General features: G+C 45.5%; 4 protein-coding genes across 8 annotated transcripts in view; 1 reads left to right on the top strand and 3 right to left on the bottom strand.

The window, feature by feature from the left end:
- Positions 1-4,172: 4,172 nt before the first annotated feature.
- Mrpl23 (mitochondrial ribosomal protein L23) lies at positions 4,173-5,075 on the bottom strand. Its single transcript, XM_076768010.1, has 3 exons — positions 4,898-5,075; positions 4,483-4,762; positions 4,173-4,374 (listed from the first exon to the last, which is right to left on the bottom strand). Exons 1-3 carry the CDS (start codon positions 4,909-4,911, stop codon positions 4,219-4,221), a joined length of 450 nt encoding a protein of 149 aa, XP_076624125.1. The 5' UTR covers positions 4,912-5,075; the 3' UTR covers positions 4,173-4,218.
- A 683-nt stretch (positions 5,076-5,758) lies between these two features.
- Positions 5,759-6,697, top strand: LOC143343590 (uncharacterized). The gene is made up of 2 exons (XM_076768630.1): positions 5,759-6,244; positions 6,353-6,697. The coding sequence occupies exons 1-2, from the start codon at positions 6,013-6,015 to the stop codon at positions 6,481-6,483; spliced, it is 363 nt and encodes a 120-aa protein (XP_076624745.1). The 5' UTR covers positions 5,759-6,012; the 3' UTR covers positions 6,484-6,697.
- Positions 6,698-6,699: 2 nt separating this feature from the next.
- On the bottom strand, positions 6,700-9,530 carry LOC143343544 (uncharacterized; the record flags this gene model as incomplete). Its single annotated transcript, XM_076768523.1, has 1 exon — positions 6,700-9,530. A coding segment is annotated over one exon (543 nt), but the record flags the coding sequence as incomplete, so codon positions are not given.
- Positions 9,388-17,229, bottom strand: part of LOC143343589 (TWiK family of potassium channels protein 18-like) — a 34,605-nt gene continuing 26,763 nt past the window's right edge. For 2 of the 5 annotated variants that reach the window (XM_076768623.1, XM_076768624.1), the window contains exons 2-6: positions 11,936-12,364; positions 11,403-11,760; positions 10,721-11,112; positions 10,109-10,556; positions 9,388-9,646 (exon numbers count right to left, since the gene is read on the bottom strand). In XM_076768623.1, coding sequence (XP_076624738.1) covers positions 9,531-9,646; positions 10,109-10,556; positions 10,721-11,112; positions 11,403-11,760; positions 11,936-12,193 — 1,572 coding nt within the window. In that variant the 5' untranslated portion in view covers positions 12,194-12,364 and the 3' untranslated portion in view covers positions 9,388-9,530. Of the gene's footprint in view, positions 9,647-10,108; positions 10,557-10,720; positions 11,113-11,402; positions 11,761-11,935; positions 12,365-17,229 lie in introns of those variants that run through there. The other 3 variants (XM_076768626.1, XM_076768629.1, XM_076768625.1) reach the window with 2 other exon arrangements.

The raw sequence follows: 17,229 nt of genomic DNA, 5'->3' as shown, positions 1-17,229 counted from the left end.
TCTCCGAAGTTGCCCGAAGTAATTTCGGACCGTCTCGTGAGAGTCGAGAGAGAAAGGCTCACACTTCCCTTCTCGATCTTGAACACTAATATTCGACCTCCCGTCAACAGGTCTCCACTGGCCTCTGCTGACCGCTGCTGACCACTCCTGAAATTTCTGACAACGTATAACGATTACTACTGACTTCTGTCAGCCTACGCTGGTTTCTGCTGACCGCTGCTGACCACTCCTGTTACTTCTGACAACGTATAACGATTACGACTGGCTACTGTTAGCCTCTCCCAGCCTCTGCTGGCCTCTGCTGACCACCGCTTATATTTCTGACAACGTATAACGATTACTACTGACTTCTGCCTGCCTCCGCTGGACTCTGCTGGCCCCTGCTGACCACCGCTTATATTTCTGACAACGTATAACGATTACTACTGACTTCTGCCTGCCTCCGCTGGACTCTGCTGACCGCTACTGACCACTCCTGATACTTTTGACAACGTATAACGATTACAACTTGCTACTGCCTGTCCCTGCTGGACTCTGCTTGCCACTGCTAGCCTCTGCTGACCACAGCTGACCACCCCTGATGCTTCCGACAACGTATAACGATTACTACTTGTTACTGCTTGCCCCTGCTGGACTCTGCTTGCCTCTACTTGCCTCTGCATGCCTCAGCTGGCCTCCGTTGGCCTCTGCTGACCGCTGCTGACCACTGCTTATATTTCTGATAACGTACAACAATTACTACTGGCTACTGCCAGTCTCTGCTGACCTCTGCCAGCATCTCCCGACCTAAGCTGGTCTCTGCCAACATCTCCCGACGTCAGCTGACCATCGCTGACCACTGCTGACCGTTGCTGACAACTTGTGACATGATGTAATATAATATAATATGTTTATATGTATCAAAGTTTTGTATAATGTAAATCTATGACAATAAATGATATAATTTTAAAGTATTCTATGTGTTCTCATCATTTTTTATCGTCCTTTTCCTCTCCAAATCATTCTCCTACCTATAAGATGCGTACCACCTTCTTCGCAAGTTCACCAGCATTTTAGAAATGTTCCGGGAACTTTGGAAATCCGAATTTGACCTTGACCTTGGCCCAGTTTCGAAAGTGGGTCAAGGCCATTCAAATCTCAGAAAAATTCTGGGTAGTTTGAGAATCCGGATTTGGCCTTGACCCAATTTCGAAAGTGGGTCAAGGCCATTCGAATCTTAGAAAAATTCCGGGCGCTTTGGAAATCCGGATGGCCTTGACCCAATTTCGAAAGTAGGTCAAGGCCATCGAATCTCAGAAAAATTTCGGGAACTTTGAGAATCCGGATTTGGCCTTGACCCAATTTCGAAAGTAGGTCAAGGCCATTCGAAATTTTAGAAATCTTCGGGCCAACTTGAAAATCCGGATGGCCTTGACCCAATTTCGAAAGTAGGTCAAGGCCATCGAATCTTAGAAAAATTCCGGGCGCTTTGGGAATCAGGATTTGGCCTTGACCCAGTTTCGAAAATGGGTCAAGGTCATCGGCATTTCAGAAAACGCTCCGGGCACTTTGGAATTCCAGTTTTAAGTAGAGAAACGGTTTCTTATAACTAAGGGAATAATGGGGAGAGGAAAAGAAAGGTAAAAGTGACGAGAACACAGAATTCTTTGAAATTATATCATTTATTGTCATAGATTTACATTATACAAAGTTTTAATACATGTACATCATGTTAGAAGTTGTTAACAAAGGTCAGCGTGGTCAGCAGGGGCCAGCAGAGGTCAGCAGAGGGATGCAGAGGCATGCAGAGACTAGCACGGGCAAGCAGTAGCAAGTTGTAATCGTTGTACGTTGTTAGAAGCATCAGGGGTGGTCAGCAGAGGTCAGCAGAGGCTGGGAGAGGCTGACAGTAGCAAGTTGTAATCGTTATACGTTGCCAGAAGCATCAGGGATGGTCAGCAGAAGCCAGCAGAGGTTGGGAGAGGCTGACAGTAGCAAGTTGTAATCGTTATACGTTGCCAGAAGCATCAGGGGTGGAGCACAGGCAAGCAGAAACCTGCAAAGGCAAGCAGAGACTTGTAGGGGCATTCAGTAGTAAGTATTAATCGTAATACATTATCAGAAATACCTGCAGTGGTCAGTAGCGTTCGGCAGAGGCCAGGTAAGTTCAGCAGAGACAAGCACATGCTGACAGAGATCAGCAAAGACCAACAGAGGTTAGCAGAAGTCAGTAGTAATCGTTATAGGTTGTCAGAAATATAAGCGATGGTCAGCAGAGACCAGCAGAGGCAAGCAGTAATCAGGAGCAGGCAGTAACAGTCGCTGTATGGTGTAAAAAGTTGTCGGGAGTTCTGTACTTTTGTTAGCACTGGTCATCAGAGGTCATCAGAGGCAAATAGGAACCTGGAATAATTTGCAGAGTTCAGTAATGAGCTCTAGGAAAGGCAAGTAAAAATATGCCGTAGACGGGAGATCGGATTTCAGTTGTTAAGAGCGAGAAGGCAAATGTGAGCCTTTCTTCTCGACTCCCACGAGACGGTCCGAAATTACTTCGGGCAGCTTCGGAATAATCGAGAAAGAGGACATGTGTCAGTTTGCCTTTGTCGACTTTCCGAAACTCCACGAGCTCACGTACGCGTGATCTGATATGTGTGAGTAGGGCACCGGGTGCTGAATCTGTGTAAACATAGAGATTCACGTGCCAAAATCCCGCCAATCCATTGACAAGGAAGACGTTTTCACGCAATTATTTCACCCGAACAATAATTGTACTTTAACACGTTGAAGTTGTTTCATCCACGATCATTTTGTGTTTTGTTATTCTTTAAATATTAAACTGTCTCATTGAAACTTATGACAAAGAGTAGTACATGCAGTGTTCTTTTGTTTGCGAAGTCTACGTCGCACGTGGTACGCATATTCACGTGTAAAAGGAACAGAAAGTTTGGAACGAAATAATTAAGATCCGATCGAAGGATTCGAAAATTACGAACAAATAAAGTCCAGTAAGTAGATTGTCGTCGATGTATTTCGATGTCAAATTGATTTTCTATTATGCGGTTGTTTCGTTTCGTAAACAAAAGACAAATTTATTTCACAACAAAATCGTGTTGTAAAAACGTAAGTGTAGATTTCTATGCAATCATTATGAATAAGTCAAATAGAAAAAACGTGTACTGCGTCTTTTATCGAAACGGTATAAATTTCGCGTTAATTATCAATCTTAAAGAAGCCAGCGTTGTTCGCGAACACCGGAAATCGAACGCTGCTCGAGAGTACCAAAACGGTCGCCGATACAACAGTGTGAATCACGTTCGCGCGTAGGAATTTGTGCCATGAATTTACAATTCGAAATGCATAGTTCGTTAACGGATACGCATACGAACTAGAATATATATGCTAGAAAGTGTCTGGTAAATCGAAATAAATTTTTATATGCTCTGATTGCCAGTGTCTTAAATAGAATTCCTCAACAGACATAAAAGTAATTGAAATCCAATGTTTCGCGAGTAATCGTTTTCTATAATTTGTACGTCGTTCGCTAAGCAATGGGTTCAGAGTAAGTATCAAATAATAGATATCGAATTTGATTAGGAACACATAGCAAAAAATGTATCTCAATGCTATGTGTGGAAAGACGGAGTCAGTGAGATCAGCTAGAGGAAGGGGGATAGCTATGAGTAATTTGACTCCTAATAAATGTCTGTGCAATAGACCTCATTGTTTTGTGCTATGCAATGTTTGTGGTTATTGGACAAAGGGTAGAGTACGGTATTTCTGCCCCATTCATCCACAGGTTTGTTTCAATGATCAATCTTACCTTAAATAAAGCAAAAATTGAGATAAAATATTTACTTTCTCTCGATTTTTTATTTTATTTCTGTTCAATCTTAGCAATTTTCTTTTCTTTGTTTCAGACAATCTTTTTGTTTGACATAGCACAGTGTCCTCAGTGCAAATCCTATGGCTTTATGTTGACCGAGTTTTAAGCCAAGTTGAACAGAAGATTAATATATGCGATATAGCCTAATATTTTTATTAAATATATATCTGATAATATTACACATGTGATGCCAATTGTACGTGGCAAATACTTTTCTATTTTTATACTTAAGAATTATATTTTTTATGTAATTATTACGTACCAGTATTCAATTTACGTTAACAGACAAATGTATCGATGAAAAGTAATATGAATTGAATAAATTTTATTTCTTGTTGTAATATACACGAGCAAATTTATTGTATTCTAAACCAGGAGGGAAAGCCTGGCATTTTGTTTGGTTTAAACATTTTTGCATATTCCTTCTTAATATCTTCTAAACTATTATCTTGTTCTGAAGAAGCATCTGATTTTGTAAACAACTCAGGGTATTCGAATTCTTGGCTTTTAGGCTGCAATTACAAAGAATATGTTACTCTACTATACATGTATTAAATGCCAAACAGGATCCAGTTCCTATAAATTATTTAGTATTGACATTATTTGTATTAAACACTTACCAAAATGACATAAGCAATTTTTACGTCTTCGTCTTTAATAATGTACTGTCCTTCTAGCTGTCGTCTCGTCTTTCCAAGAGCAATTCTCGTTCTAATATCAACAGGATATACACCGTAAATCTTTTCTAAATAATTCCTCACATCGAACTTTGTCATTTCCATCGAACAATGAAACTGCACTACATTTTTCGGTTGTTTCTGCTCGGGTTTGACCATTTTTAACCAAAAATTCGGAAGGAACACTCGACACTGTGGGTTACCTTTTTGGTACAAAGGATACCTGAGAGATAAATTACGTTTATATGAATGTATTATCAAAGAGTTGTTAATCGTAATAAATTGTTTCGATACATGTTTCTTCCATACTCAAGAGAACGTGAATATTAAATTGTTATTTCGTAAGATAAGTACTTACCAACGAGTAGACATTTTATCGTTGTTGGATAGATTTGAGATTTTCTAACACTAAGTTTATTGTAAATTTAAGCCATTCAATCGTATTATGTATGAGTAATATAGTCTCGTTAACTAATAACTATAAACAAAGTGAAATTCTAACCTCTACCGAGCGCGCAATCATCGACCAGGCACATATATTACACATTCGGTAGGAAGCAGAGATGCCAGAAGTTCAACGCTAGATGGTGCTTATTTTTCGACCTCAAACCCTCTGGTGCTAAAACGCCCAAGTTTGTCGTGGAATAGTTCGTTACCTTCAATGCTAAATAGTACTTATTTACCGACCTCAGGCCCCCTGGTGCTAAAAAGCCCAAGCTTGTCGAGAAATCCATCTAGCGTAGACGATACGAACTATTCCACGACAAACTGGGGCGTTTTAACACCAGAGGGTTTGAGGTCGGTAAATAAGCGCCATCTAGCGTTGGAGGTAACGAACTATTCCACGACAAACTTGGGCGTTTTAGCACCAGGGGGTTTGAGGTCGGGAAATAAGCGCCATCTAGCGTTGAAGATAACGAACTATTCCACGACAAACTTGGGCGTTTTAGCACCAGGGGGTTTGAGGTCGGAAAATAAGCGCCATCTAGCGTTGAAGGTAACGAACCACAACGAATTATTACACGACAAACTTGGGCGGCTCTTTCGACTCTCACGAGGCGTTTCGAAATTACTTCGGAGAATTGAGAAAGAGAGCATGTGTCAGTTTGCATTTGTCGACTTTCTGAAACTCCACGAACTCACGTACGAGTGATCTGGCATGTCTGAATAGTGCACCGGGTGCTGAAACTCGCATCTCTGGTAGTACATATATCGATAGTCGATTTTATGAAACATTTTGAAACGATTTTACGCTGTAAACGGGCTCCTAAGTGTGATTCGGCAATAACTTTTCCTTCGGCTAAATTAACAAGGATGTGCTTCACGAAATTGTCTTGAAAACCGGTCCGTTTTGATAACGATCAGCATAAAAATAATATAATTCACATTTAGAAAAGAGAAACGACTAAACATTGTAGGATTAGGTTGGACACTTTCCCAGAGGCTGGCTAATTAAAGCGTTTCCAATCGAAAATGAGCCACGACTTCCTACCGGAGTGGTTGGATCTTTTCCTGGATGACGTAGAAACTACTTTATGCCTGCCAATATTACTCGTTATGGTTTTTTGTACCGTTCAGTTCATAATTAATCATACGATGGACATTGGATGCACCATTTATCAAAATATACAGCAGAAATCCGACGATGAATCCGAAGAGGATACTGAGAAGGAGCAGGGACCAGATATGTTGAGTAGAATTAAAGGTTGGCTGAAATATTTCTTTCAAGAATTTTCTATCTGTTCAGCGTGACGTGGGCCCCTGGTTACTGAATGAATATACACAAATAAAATTCCGTTTGATATTTGATTAGGGTTCTTTTATAATCTTACTTCTCGTCACAATGCTACTTCCATTCACGAGGACGAAAGTTTAGCTCCACAACCGCTTAGGCCGAATTGCAAGGAAGAGGAATGGGATTACTGCGAAGAAGATGACGAATAACGTCGAAAATTGTTGATCACACCTCGTTGATGGAACGATCGGAAATACCGTGAATAAAGTTTTGATATCACTCGTTTTGTTCAAAAAAATTAAACAAATGCATTTATTTTAAAGCAGTAACGCGCTGAATTAATCGTAGTTTCGCGACACAAGCTTAAAAAAATAATCTAAGGGAAAATAACTAGTTTAAAGTTCGGTGCAAAATTCAAACACTTCCTACCTTTAGATTTCACAAAGCAACGTTCCAGAAGTCCACGGTCCGGCTTCTTGTCAGTTCACGTAACAGTCAAATAAGTACGTCGAAAAATAAAATTTGACAATTAAAACGAAAGCGTAGAACGGAGCAAAAAGAAAGAAAGAAATTTCGTTTCATTATACTTGGCTCCCAGCATTAACGTAACACAGTTTTCGTACAGTCGGAACGAAATTAATTGACCACTGAAGGCCACCGAGTAGCCAACCCCCAGCATGCTGTCCAGTTGCTCCGCCCCCGGTCCAGCCTCTGCCCCGCCCCTAGCCCAAACTTTCTGTTTAAAAGGTGGAAAGTGCAATTGAATTTGTTCCGACTATACCACGATAAACTCGTACACGTTTCGAGGGTTCAAAATTATAAAGAACCAAGTCCGTTGGGATTGTTTGGTTTTACTTAGTCTGCTTTAATGAAAATCGATTTTAATCGAGAGACACGTATGTATATATAAACAGCGTTGATGAACACACGTTGAGCCTCGATCCACCGTGACAATCGAACAACTTCGGTCTCACGTGAATCAATGTCGTTTGGACTTGGTCCATTATGATACTGAAACCTTCGTTTAACATTCAATTCGATGGTTCGTAAGATTTCACCGTGCAAACCACTCTCGATGAGCTTACACATACTTTATTCGTACACTTGCTTATCCGTTTGTATTAAAATTAAGCGGTTTCCAACGTTCGATTAAACGAGTTCCTTAAAAGTTACGCTAGGACAGACTGTTTCGTGGATGTGCACGTCTTTTTTTTTCTTTCTATACTTTATATTATCTGTCTTTTGTAACAATATTAATTGAACCGCCTGTGAGGCGCTTTTTAAGGCTCTGTCTTTCTGTTCCTCTTACACCGCCTCTTAAGTATCGTAATTTCGAAAAGAACAATCGTTAAGTTAATCTTTCAACACCCTGTATACATGAATCCGTGGGTTCTTTGTAAGCGTGCAGTCTTTAAAAAAGTCTTTTACTTTACGAAAATACAGAGTGACGCCTAATTCGCAGAATGGCGGAGACACGATTCTATGGTTCAGAAATTAGTTGAAAATGCGAAGAAAACTACGTTTTCACAACGTGACATTGTTACAGCAAAATCGATTGGCTGCTAATTGGCTAAAACCGAGGGGCGAGGCTAAGGGTCGAGAGGCGGAGCCATAGGTAGTAGGAGGGGCTGCGTTATCGTCTTCGACAGCCAATCGAGTTTGGAAATGACAAAGTTGCTTTGAATTTTCTTAAGGACCAACCTCGATATAAGTATTCTTCTCCTATTTTACTGCAAATTATGCTCCACTGGGCACATTCTTGGTAGAAGGAATACAGTGAGGTGCAAGGGACATACTCGAGTGGCACGGAAAACAATAATCTTAAAGATAGAAAGCGTAAAATGTGTTTTTCGCCTCCCACCCTGCTTCGCTTACACCATTACGTGCCAAAGTCTAAAAAGTATGCAGGGTTCTTCCCTGAGACCTTAAATTCTACGACTTCACCGTATTTCTTCCACCGAGCGTACCATCAGGTTTCAGAAGAAAGATACTAGAGAGCAGAAGAGGCGGTGTTATCTCGTATGTTGGTAGTTTGTGGAAGTCTGACGCGTCGCGCGTCGTACAAAGTACGTTCGCCAGCGAAGTCGCAGTCTCGCGGACAGTTATGTAACCTAGCAACGATAATGGTAAGAACAAGAGTATCAGCAGCGATAAGAATATTAATTAGTGTTACAGTAACGGTTGTTATAATTTAAACGATAGAAATTTAGTGTCTTTCGTTCGGCGGGCATCCCGTCGCTCGAGAACCGGGGATCCTCGGCTCGAATATCTTCGAACCAGGAGATCTGTACACAAGTTATGCTCAGACATTCTCAAAATCGCTTTGGAAAACGTGACCGTGCTGTTGGTGTTCTTCCTTTTTGTTCTACTAAAGAGCACACTGTGCATCAATCAGTCTGCAGGTCGTTCCTCTTATCGACGCTCGAAGAACCTATTATAATACAATCAAGGGTTGCTGTTCCATTACACCTACCAGCGTTTCTCTTCTCAGCCAGATCCTCCTTAGAGTATTCGTAGTCTAGCATTTGTTCGTCATTGAGCAAACACGGTGCAAACGATCCCCCTCGCGAACAGAACATTCTCAATCGTACCGATCATCCCCGTAGTCCCGAAATTTCGTGGCAAACCCGGTCAGCCTCCTTGCGAAACCAAGAGTTCGTTCCCGCCAAGATCCCACCGCGAGAGACGTTCGCGTTCAACCGTGATTGCAGCGTCACATAAAAACGTTGTCGAGGCCGGAAACGTTCTTTCTAGTGGGTGTGGACGTGGCACAGTTGACGCCCTCATCCTCAAAGGTGACCATCTTCTCGCGACTCCTGGTGGTGGTGCTGGTGCACTCCAGGAGGCGTGACTGGTTCAGAGGAGCGGGGTTCGCGACCGAGGCGACAGGTGGCGTGATCGCCGAGGCGGGTCGCAGAACGGAGGAGGGGGGCGGTGGGGGCACGGCCATGTCCGTGACCACCGCCGCGGCCAGGTTGAACTCGCTGACGCTGCGTGGCACGAAGTATTCGAAGTGCAATGAGCTCTCTTGCTGACGATGAGGATGATGCTGCTGTTGATGATGATACTGGGTCGGCGACAGGCAGCTACGCCTCAGCGACTGAGCGCGCTGAAACTGTTGCGTCGACGAGGCGTTCCTGACGTCGGATGGCGTCTTCTTTCGCGGCAGAGAGTGATGGCCGGGCGATGGTTTTATGGCAGTGTTGGACGCATGGGCCAGGAGCTTCCCGTCGCCGGGACTCCTGGCCTGATGCTGTCAGGATGTTGGCACCATGGACATGGCGATTGCTTCGTCCTCTTGCTCGGACAGTCTCGAATCGCTGGTGCCTCCGCCGTCATCGAGGTCCCCTTTAAGCCCAGGGCCGGCACCTGCTGGGGAAAACAAACGGTCCTGGGTCAGTATTATTGCCGGCACGGTGTTTCGATACGAGTGGCACGACAACTGTTTCATATTTTTTTTTTAAAGAAGGGGTTATGCAGAGTGGTCAAGATGCTCGATCGAAATCCCCGACGCGATTGGATCAGAACCGCTCTCTTGTTGACTCGTGGGAACGTGTTATGCGAAACTCGAATTGTTCCAAGATTTCACACCTTCGAGCCCGACGTTGGTTAAACTAGGTCTCTCCGTGCACCTCTGTTCGGACGATAGGATGCTGAATCGTTTACAGTTATAGAAATATCTTTTCCGCGTTGGTAATGTCACTGTGTCATGTGGTAACAGCGCGATCGCCGGGCTCAAAGTGTCAAAGGTCACGGTCTAAAGCGAAATCGGGAGACTGTTTCTCGCCCGGAACGATCTAGCGGTTCCCCGTCGAATGCCTGCATCAGGGATACCTGTACCACCGATAGGTCCGACCACCACCCCCGACGACATGCCGCAGGTTCTACCGAAGACCCTGACCACGCGTACCACCTCCTCCTGGACGAGGTTGAAGCACATGGCGATCAAGCCCATCCCGGCGAGTATGTAGAGCGAGCAGGCGCACAGGCTGAGCTCCTCCAGCGTGGTGGATGCCGCGCTTCTTCCGACCGGCATCAGGTCGCCGAACCCGATCGTTCCGAGACTCGTGAAGCAGAAGTAACCGCCTTCAAGGAGGCTCCAGCCCTCCAGTCGATTGAACATTACTGCGCCGCCACATATGTAGATCAGCATGATCACCAGGCAAAGGCTTATCGGTATCCTGACGGTGTTCGTCTCCACCACATAACCGGGCGACGAGCTCGTCGACAGGGACAGGGAGCACGGATGAAAGTGGCGTTTACTATTGCCGGACGTTACATCCTGTAAACCAGTAACATCAGACTCATCGGTAAGTCTTTCTAGCAGGCCCTGCCTTAGACGACTTCATTTTAAGAATCGTTGCTGTATTTCGTTATCCTTTTGAATCCGCCATCTCTTTTTGTATTTTACTTTAATAACTAGATGCCACTAAAGGGTATCGATACCTGAAGAGCGGCGGTAGAGCTGGTGGTAGCGTGCAGCAGTCCTTCGCTTCCGCAATCCAGCAGAATCGCACTGCTGGTACCGCGCGTTCCCAGATCGTCGCAGGAGCTCTCCCTGCTGGCCGTGTAGTAATTGCCGGATTTAGAATCGACGTGATTATCGTATCTGTACGTTTTGCTCATGATGCCACCGACTGGCGGCGGCGGGGGAGGCGGTTGTTGCTTTCTCGTGCAATTACGAGGCCTGCAAAGCCGGCCATACAAGCGGCGGAAGCTCCTAGCGAGAACGTCGCCGACCGTACTCAAATAGACCAGCATCAAGGGAATCCCGGCCAGTGCGTAAACTATCGTGATCAAACGACCCCAGACTGTTCGCGGCGCTACGCTGCCGTATCCTGAAACGTCCATTCATTCGGGCTACAGTTAGGGATTGAGGGTCTAATACAACAAGTCATTTTATATTTGTGTAGTGGGCGGGACATTCTATAGCTTTATTATAATCTAGAGCTGGGGTACTTATAGTCTAGACTAGGCCTGCTCACGAAAGTGGTCCTTCACACTGTTTAGTCTCCCATCACTGTGCCTCAAAGCAATAGAGGTGTAGTGTAGTCTAATAGTAAGCTCCGGAGTTTAGCTTGTGCAGGCTTGGTCTAGACAATAAGACTGTCATTTTTGTAAACTTTACCGATTGTCGTGATCAGCGTCAAAGAGTACAACAGACTACCGCTGAATGTCCACCGACGGTGCGACCGCCTATCCATTGCGTGGTCCCTGGATCGGGACGACGATCCAACCGGTTCGTATTGCGAGGAAGTACGCCTGAGGCCGCGCGCCAGGTTCTCTTGAAACTCGAACACTTCCCTCGCCGCCAGTCGTGTCCAGTTTTCTTTGTACAGCACGTTCAGGTCCTCCGTGATGCTCCAAAGCCTCTCCACGGTGCGTGCCCTGAGCTCCATGGCTATGTTGTCATCCTCGAGGCTCGGTACTGCGTACGATCCTCCCTCGGCCTTAGAGCCACCAGGGAGCAGTTCGTTCGCTGAATCCTGAAACAGTGAGAAATCATTATCAGCTGGGACTTAATATACTGACTCTACTTTGCGAATTGGGTTCGATTTGAGATTAGAATCCCTGGTTTACCACGAAACGTGGCGCAATAAAGGCTTTTGTTGTAAGGTTTCCGCAAATGATGGTGTCCTTATAGAAATTTCGTCCACTCACCGACTTGAGGCCGCCTTCCAGGGCCATGAACGCGAACGCGCCAAGCAGCGTGTAGCCAAGCACGAGGACACAGACCCCCAGGCTGGCCAACAGTCCCGGCGTCTTAGTGGAAGTGGCGGTACTGCAGCTGCAACAACAGCAGAGCAGTTCCGCCCCCCTGACGGACGTGCTGATCCGTAGCGCCTCGGCGTTCGCGTTCGCGTTTCTTCCCGGACAGCATCGCGGCGCCCTCTGATAGTAGTCGCCGGTGCTCTGCATCGTTCCGCCGTCTGATCAAACCGCTGCTACCGGCAGCGTCGTCGTCGTCGCCGTCGCCGCAGCTGCAGCTGCAGGTGCAGCGACCGACGCCGCAGCTGCAGCCGCAACCGGTCGCCTCCTATCGTTCTACTATCCTCCCTCGAGCCTCGTCCATCTGGTGCGTTGGCAAGCCTGTTCCACAGATTACAGTCATCCGATTAGATGCCAGCCCCTAATTGCTTCTTACTCGGCAATTAAGGCCTCGTATGTGATCCTGTGATCCCCGGGTAAGCGTATCTTAGACGTTTGAGACGGGAGTCCGTTGGGGATCGCGTGGCCTGACATGAGAAGATAGATGCTTCCGCGATCGGCTAGGGTATTTACAGGTTTCATGGCGAGTATCGTTTTCAATGACACGAGTATATTTAAGAGGTTGGTAATGCGTGCCAGGAACTGGTCTTGGAAGCTCGAGAGTTCATCTGCAGTGCAAGGGTTATCATCGATGGTGGCTTGGATTTTGAGGTTTGTGGATAAAAAGTGAGGAATAAGTTAAGGGAAAGGTGATATCTCCAAAGATCATGGCGAAAAATTGTTGGAGGTTAGGGTTACGGCGGGAAAGAAAGAGTAAACGGATACGAGAGTGCAAGTGGTAAGCGTGACAGGGAGCATCAGTTGGTAAAACAGGCAGATAAAAAACGACCTTCGCTGGGTTCATTGTAACTCCTACAATTTTTAATATTTTTGTACGAAAAAAATTGTGTACTTTCGAAACATTAATGGTAGAACGTGGTAGAATGAAGAAATATAAAGAATTTGTCACAGGGAACCAAAAGGCCGGGCATTTTTTGCAAACAAGGAGACTATATTTCATCGTATAATACCTCACGGTATTTGTTGATCCAGCGGCAGTTTTCTCTGCAGTTCGACGTACTTTATATCACGAAGGTATTCTATATTTAAGACAACGTAACTTCGGATATAGAGGGGCGCAGGAATTTTAGAAAATACATCGACCAAGGCAAAGTTTCTCCGTTACAAACAGTTGCCCTCCTCGTTCGAGGAATTCTCGTTTGACGGAACGACGTCGTTAGGATTTTTGCGCGGGAAGCGACGCGGCGGATAAAAAGGAATCGAAGCGCACTAGAGGGGAAGGGGGGGGGGGGTGGAGACTAGCACGCGAATACTCTGTAACGAGAAGAACTTTGTTTCTCTTTTCTTCGCTCGAGACGGCGGAAAAGACAAAAATCGTTTCCGTCAAACGAAAGAAATTCAAAAAGATTTTATCATTCGGAAAAAATTTAGATATTTCGTTTAAAAATATGGAGTTGTCTCTCGGATGTTTTTGGCACCTTGACGGGCTTGCGAGAATATTTCTGTCCAAATAGTAATTTTGTATCTTTCCAAGTTGCGGAAATAACCCAATCGGTCACTTCGTATAAATCGCCGTGGACGTTCGCGCGAACTCCCATTTCCTCGATGGACGATGAAAAGAATCGTATCCCAACTAGCCGGATCTGTCCTCTGTATTTTTCAATTTCCTGCCGGCGAGCGTCCCATTACGGGCGAGTTAATAATCGTACGGCTCGATTTCCCGAAATAAATGTCCCGCTTTCGCGCTTTTAACCAGCCGGCAAAAGTTGGAGGAGACCTGCCGAGTCGGTGGCTGATAAAACGATCGTGTCTCATCGCGCGTACACGGACGGCGTGTACGCGCAGAAATAGCCACAATCGACCTCCAGCCACGTATCCGCCTCCTACACGGTGCAAGAGCCCGGTACACGTGCTTTGTAACAGACGTATGTACCTGCGCAACTCCGGCAACACACGCTATCACACGGTGGACTACATACACCGTAAACTACTCGCTTCTCTTCCTCGCTGTGTCCACGCTCGTTTCAATACGCCTACGCGCGTATCGGGCGCAGGTATCTCTTTCGCCTTTTGACCGAACGGGCCAACGAAGGAGAAACGTTCACGTGCTAGTCGCCCGCAGAGATACTGCCAATTTCTCGGGACGTGCAAGAACCACAGCATCCCAGACTTTGTTTCGACAATTGCACACGGACTTGTACCCATTTTTATCGAATAAAACAAAGAAAGGAAGTCTTTCGCTCTTCACTGACTCCAAGGGGGATCCCTACAATTGCAGGAATAGAAATGTTCAATTTACGAATCACGTTCATTTTAAGAATCGTTACTCTATTCCCCCTTATTACACAGTCTACTATCTCATTCTAGCGTAGGTACTACATACTAGCTCCAAGGGGATCCCCCCAATTGCAGGGGTAGAAACGTTCATTTTAAGAATCATTACTGTATTCCCCTGTATTACCAAGAATCTGTGTGTAACATTCGAGCAATGTCCCTTGTTAATTTTTATCGAAGCTATTGTTGGAAAGAACGATCAGCCCCAGGTTAAAAGACTAGTTTGGACAGTGTTGAATAATTCTGAATTAGTCGCTGGTCCAACGAAAGCTAATACGATTTGCGATTCCACCGTGGATTGATCCTTCTTTCTCCCTAGAGTACACGATGTTGCATGACGGTACATATATGAAGAACCGATGTGTGCATCGTTCATTAACCGCGGGCCGTTGAGGGATAAATGGATATGAGCGCGTGTAAATAACTGTCACCCTCTGTTTACACGCAGGCGTTAAAGGAAACGAGGTTGTCGGTACATGTTTTTCATCTTCTTCATTAATACAGTAGAACTTCTGTCATCCAAACACGGCTTAATGAACGTTCCATTATCCGAACATGCCATCTACGAAACGAAATTAAACATTCCACGTACATGACAATTTACACGCGTCTGTGTCTGTAGGTGTACATTATGGAAGATATATGGTGCCAGTAGCGGTTCTAGAAGAGCTTGGATTAACGAAAAATCACAAAGATAATTCGTGCTTTTAGGAAGGATTTAAAATAGAGGGGGTACAAAACCCTCTGCCACCCTCTTCTTTATGTTAAAGGGTAAATATAGTAATTCTGCTGGAAAAACTAATTACCAATCTCGAGGAACGTTCATATTCCATCCATCGTGTGCGCGGATCGAACGCCTCTTCAACGAATTCCATCTGTAGTATCTGTAATCCAGCAATAACCCGCACGAAACGGAAGAAACGAATATTTCGTCGGGGGAATCACGGGGAAAAATTGCGTTTGCAAATAGGAGTGAAGACACCGTGACGGGGTGGCGCAGGTTGCGGTTGTGTATGTGGAGCGTACAAGGGGAAGATAGAAGGTTTCGCAGCCGCCCTAGTTGAAGCATTGTACCGTGGTTACCAGAGATAAGGCATGAAATTAAATTCGACGGAATGTGGGTCGTCGTGGCATCCCTCTTTCCGCGACCGTCCTACGGCGACGACGGCGTAGACGTCGACGTCACGGATGCACACCGACGCCGGGACGTTCTCGAGCGTTATGCACCTACTCGGATGAATTCGCGATTCATCGTATTCGTCGTATCGAGACGAATTGTGCCGCGTTGTGCGCCCTAAGTAACGAGAAAGATATGGAAAAAGATTTATAAATCTATGCGAATGGATTTCGAGGCATCCCAATTCGCTGATGAGCGCTGACGATTTAATTCCAAGACATTCTATAGCAGCTGGATAGCCAAGCGTAGCCCGCTTTCAAGCGACGAAATCGGAAACTCTGAACCGCTCGAAAGTTTATTGCAATCGGTGAGGCTTCCCTTACTAGCATTATTAGCAAAATGCCCTTGCTTGTAGCGTGCCCCGTGTTCCACAGCCCCTGGGGCGGGTAGACCCGTCCAACAACAATGCAGACGCGGACGTTTCTGTAAAACGTTGCGCCGTGATTTGATCCAGTTCGCGCGGGACTAGTAATCCCTCAGGGATAGGCCAGCCTAATTGGAATTTATGCGATGCACACACCTCGACGGAGGGCTAACGCGCGTAACTAATTAACACGACGAAGATAATCCGAGTGAATCGCGTCTAAACAATGGCTCCCGCGTGGCTGGAACGATCGAACGACAATGGGGATAGGGGAAAGTCAGAACTCGAGGAGCAACGCGAGACCGGATGATCGATTCCCACGCTTCGATGAATATTCGAACGTTTTCGCTATATTTTATGAAACAGTCTAACAAAGGCTTTATTCGTTCATAAACGGGGCTTCTCCCGACCGTATTAACAATGCAGCTGAAATTAAAAACGTTCGAGCGTGAAAAGAATTTACACAAACTTGATTTCAGTTCGAACCGGTTTGTATTAGTTTTAATCTGTTTATTTCTGCTGAATAAAACTGAGAGGAAAATAAGCCGCTCTCTGTACGACTCGAGAGCCATTCTCACGTGAGTTACGAGCAGTTTCCAAATCAGCCATTGGGTTTCGGTCGATTACATCGTGACGCTGTATTATCGACGGAACAACGCGATTGTTTCGTAACGCGTTAAGCGTCAACAGATGGCGCTCAATCGTCTCGGGCCCGTTTGCGAGCATCTGCTGCTCGCGCGACGAAGTTTGCGCAAACTTTACCTCGTCCAGCGTCGCGTAGAAAAGTATATAAAGGAATTTCATTTATCAGGCAGCTTTGTGCAACCGGGAACTCGAATCAACCGTGACTCTTCCCGTTACACAAACATTTCATCCGGGATTACATTGCTTCGATATGCTCGCCGTGTTTCCTTCCGACGTTTCGAGTTTCGCGTGTATGGAAAATCGACGTGCGCGCACCGAGGGGGAGACGGAATGGGGGCGAGGGACAGAAACGGAGGACAGAGACGGATCGGTGTAACAATGGCGGAAAGAAGAGCGTACGCGAGGGCGGAGATAACGAGCCACAGGATACGAAAAAGAACGAGTGGGGCTGCTGGGCGTGAGAAAGTGGCTACAAAATGAGCCGTAGATGCGGCGATAAGGCGACACGGAGCCCCGTGTGGCTAGGAACAAAGGAAAAAATTTAAACGATACGGAACAACGATAGAGGCGATGTCTACAGAGACAAATAGAGGGCAGTTTAGGGGCGTAAAAGGCTGTTTATTGGACGCGGTGCACTCGCGTATCTTATTTCTTGCGAATCGTTCT

Source organism: Colletes latitarsis, chromosome 7, assembly GCF_051014445.1.
Source record: "Colletes latitarsis isolate SP2378_abdomen chromosome 7, iyColLati1, whole genome shotgun sequence".
NCBI classification, from domain to species: Eukaryota; Metazoa; Arthropoda; class Insecta; order Hymenoptera; family Colletidae; genus Colletes; species Colletes latitarsis.
Note: the sequence above shows the minus strand (reverse complement) of the source record. Positions and strands in the feature narration are given on the sequence as shown.

What these genes read in the sequence shown, in the direction of transcription:
- Mrpl23 (XM_076768010.1), bottom strand. An exon ending in AAATTGCTTATGTCATTTTG is followed by an intron (nt 4,375 to 4,482) that starts GTAAGTGTTTAA and finishes TTGTAATTGCAG; the next exon opens with CCTAAAAGCCAAGAATTCGA.
- LOC143343590 (XM_076768630.1), top strand. Translation starts at nt 6,013, where the DNA reads ATGAGCCACGACTTCCTACCGGAGTGGTTGGATCTTTTCCTGGATGAC. An exon ending in TATGTTGAGTAGAATTAAAG is followed by an intron (nt 6,245 to 6,352) that starts GTTGGCTGAAAT and finishes ATATTTGATTAG; the next exon opens with GGTTCTTTTATAATCTTACT.